Source organism: Glycine max, chromosome 18 (genome assembly GCF_000004515.6).
Source record: "Glycine max cultivar Williams 82 chromosome 18, Glycine_max_v4.0, whole genome shotgun sequence".
Classification (NCBI taxonomy): domain Eukaryota; kingdom Viridiplantae; phylum Streptophyta; class Magnoliopsida; order Fabales; family Fabaceae; genus Glycine; species Glycine max.
The window spans coordinates 9991860-9995288 of record NC_038254.2 but is presented as its reverse complement, the minus strand read 5'-3'; the positions used below and the strand labels follow the sequence as shown (position 1 = coordinate 9995288).

General features: G+C 30.4%; 1 protein-coding gene across 1 annotated transcript in view; it reads left to right on the top strand.

The window, feature by feature from the left end:
- LOC100803433 (protein NRT1/ PTR FAMILY 7.2) overlaps positions 1-1616 on the top strand; it is an 82123-nt gene extending 80507 nt beyond the window's left edge. The window contains 2 exon segments of the mRNA XM_041011763.1: positions 804-1297; positions 1300-1616. Of these exon segments, the coding sequence (XP_040867697.1) occupies positions 804-1297; positions 1300-1616 (811 nt within the window).
- The last annotated feature ends 1813 nt before the right edge of the window (positions 1617-3429 follow it).

Below are 3429 nucleotides of genomic sequence, written 5' to 3'. Positions count from 1 at the left end.
TTGTGGTCACTAATTTTTTTTTTTTTTTTGAAGTGTTAAGGATTTATTTAATGTTACTTCAACTACAAGGGTATGATGGATGGTGTTCCACCTTTTCTTCAGTGGCTTGATTTGGAGGGAAGGGGGCATAGTTTGGTTTAAAAAGGAGAGAGAAATGGGAACCTTCTAGTACCTTAATTTGAAATTTTGTTTGAGTAAGGTTTTTTGTTATCTTGTCATATTTTTCATTCACGAAGTGTCTACTGTGTTCATGTATTAGCTTTGCTCCTTTGTTGACCTTTTTTGTTTGTTTAGAAAGTGCTAAAGATTGATGGATATGATTGTACAAGATATCAAATATATTTCCCGCGTGATGGTAAGGCACAACCACACACTTGGAAAAAGTTGAAGTGGTAGTGTGGATTGATTGGACTTCTTAAACAAATGTTGCCATCTAATAAAATTATATTCTTATTATGTGTTTGACTTACACTGGAAAATGTTAAGACCAATGGATATGATTTTGACATGGCTTTTTCTAGAGACTGAATTAAGCTTACAATTTTTTTGGGATAAAGTGGTTGCATATATACATAAAATTTTATTTTTTTAATATATATATATAATAAGAATTTTGAAATTCAATGTAAAATTTATCGTTCAATTACCACCACCATAACTTTTTTAATTATGCACGACGAGGTTAACAAGCATTTTAACAAATCTAAATTATAATTAAATTCTTAGCATACTTCTTTTAAAAAAATAAGGTTAAAAAGTATGTATCAAGTCATTGATGGAATTTATACTGATTGATTTGCTAGGTACTTAGATAAAGCAGCATTTATCACATCAAAAGATTTGGAGCAGCTAGAAGAGAATAAATGCAACCCATGGTGTCTATCCACCGTGACACAAGTAGAAGAAGTGAAGTGCATACTAAGACTACTCTCAATTTGGCTATGCACCATATTGTACTCAGTTGTTTTTGCTCAAATAGCGTCACTCTTTGTGGTGCAAGGCGATGCTATGGCCACTGGAATTTCAAGTTTCAAAATCCCTCCAGCAAGCATGTCCATATTCGACATTTTGGGCGTGGCATTCTTCATCTTCATCTATAGGCACGCCCCCGACCCTTTTGTGGCCAAAGTAACGAAATCCAAACTCACAGAGCTTCAAAGGATGGGAATTGGTCTAGTCCTTGCAATCATGGCCATGGTCTCAACAGGGTTGGTAGAGAAATTCAGGTTGAAGTATGCAATAAAAGATTGTAACAATTGTGATGGGTCAAGTTCACTTTCCATTTTCTGGCAAGTGCCACCTTCAATGCACAAACACCTGATGAATTGAAAAGCTTTGGCAGTGCACTCTACATGACATCAATATCACTAGGAAACTATGTGAGTAGTTTTCTTATTGCAATTGTGATGAAAATCTCCACAAAAGGTGACATACTTGGGTGGATACCAGGGAACCTAAACTTGGGACATTTGGATAGGTTTTACTTCCTCTTAGCAGCACTAACAACAGCTAATCTTGTGGTTTATGTTGCATTGGCTAAGTGGTATAAGTATATCAATTTTGAAGGAAACAATGAAGAAGATATCAAAAAGGAAAATCATGAGGTTATGGTGTAGATTAACAAATAAATTATATTCTTCAACTAGTTTAGAGTCTACAAATGTGATATAGATTAACAAATTTTTAATTAAATATGTATGAATTATTTGTATTTTTAAATAAGTAAAAAAATGATGAATTCTTAAATTTGATGTAGCATGATAGATTCCACAAAAGTAAATTAGGCACCTTTAGGTCCAGGCATCAGGCTCCAATTTAGTTGCTCCTCTTAAAAATAATAGAATCTAATTGTAATAATTAATTGTTTATAAACTTTAATTAAAAATTAGGTTTTATTATTTTTTATTTTGAAGTTATATAAAAAACACTAAATTAAGCTCCAAGTCCAGGCATCACGCTCCAATTTAGTGAACCGAAAATTGGGTAGATTGGTACATCTAATATTCTTAACTCGTGTATTTAAATTTCTAATTTTAAAACAAAAAACAGTTTTATCTTCATATTTTTATTAACAAATATTAAATTTAAGCCTTTATTTTAATAAGATTTACAAATAAACTTGTTAAAATAAGTTTTTTTTTTAACTTATCTCAGTAATTTTGTTAATTTTATGAACAAATTTTTATTTGGTAGGAGTATATTAAATAAGTGCTCAATGAAATTCTTTATTTAAATGCATCCTTAGTTTCTTAATTTCCACAAAATAAAAAAATACATCTTTAGTTTATAATTTTTAAGGATCCTTCAGCTGAATTGACGTTTATAATTTTAGATGAATGACTGTATACTGTAGAAGCCTGAAGGCCAATGGAGGAAGTTCAATTTTTTTAATATGTTTTAACAAATATACTCTAAAACGGTTCTATGAGAAAACCGTCTTAGAATCTTCAATATTTTTTATTTTAAAAAAAATGAAATACATTCTAAGACGGTTCTCTCTTAGAATGTATTCTAAGACGATCTTTTTTGGAAAATCGTCTTAGAATCCTAAATTTTTTTTATTTTTCTTAAAAAAATTATATTCTAAGACGGTTCTTGAAAAATCGTTTTAGAAAAATTGCATATTCTAAGACGGTTTTCAGGAAAATAACCGTCTTAGAATGTGCAGTTTTTCTAACACGATTTTTCAAGAACCAATGTAGAATCATCTTTTTGTAGTAGTGTTGTTGCAATAATGGAGGAGAAAATCTATTATGCTTTATTCTCTTGTTGAAGAAGAAGAACTAGAGATTGTATTCGATGATGTATTTCAAGTACAATTATATTTGATATTAAAAATATATTTGTTTTGGTGCATACACTTCAAGATTATTATCAAGTAGTTGAAATTCTGAATATTACCAAGCATAACACTCTCGACCTTAGTGATTTTATTAAATAACTTGTATCATTTTAAACATTTATTTCATACATCTGTTTATCATTCTCTAATTCTCTTCCATTATGATAATGTTTCTGAACTTTCCTATAAAATCTTTAACAATAAAAAAGTATAAACAGCGCATAACACACACACACACACAAAAACTGTCGTATGTTAAACAGCTGGATCCACTGCCAGCATAACATTAAAGAGGACTTCACACCTTCAAGGACTCTTCTTGCGTAACCAAATTTGGCTTTGCCTATTTAACTATAATTAACATTTCTTTTCTCTTGTCAAAAAAACATTTTTTTTTCTTAATTAAACTTACTGGCGTAGTCAATCTATTTATGTCCAAGATAGTGGAAACCACACAATTATCTTTTTGCAAGTTCTCAAAATGTTGAGTCAAATACCACAAAGTCACGGGCAAAAAGTAATCAGTTGCTTCTGCCTATTAATTTATTTAGTTAGGGAACATATTGCAGTATTGCATAATCTGAAGC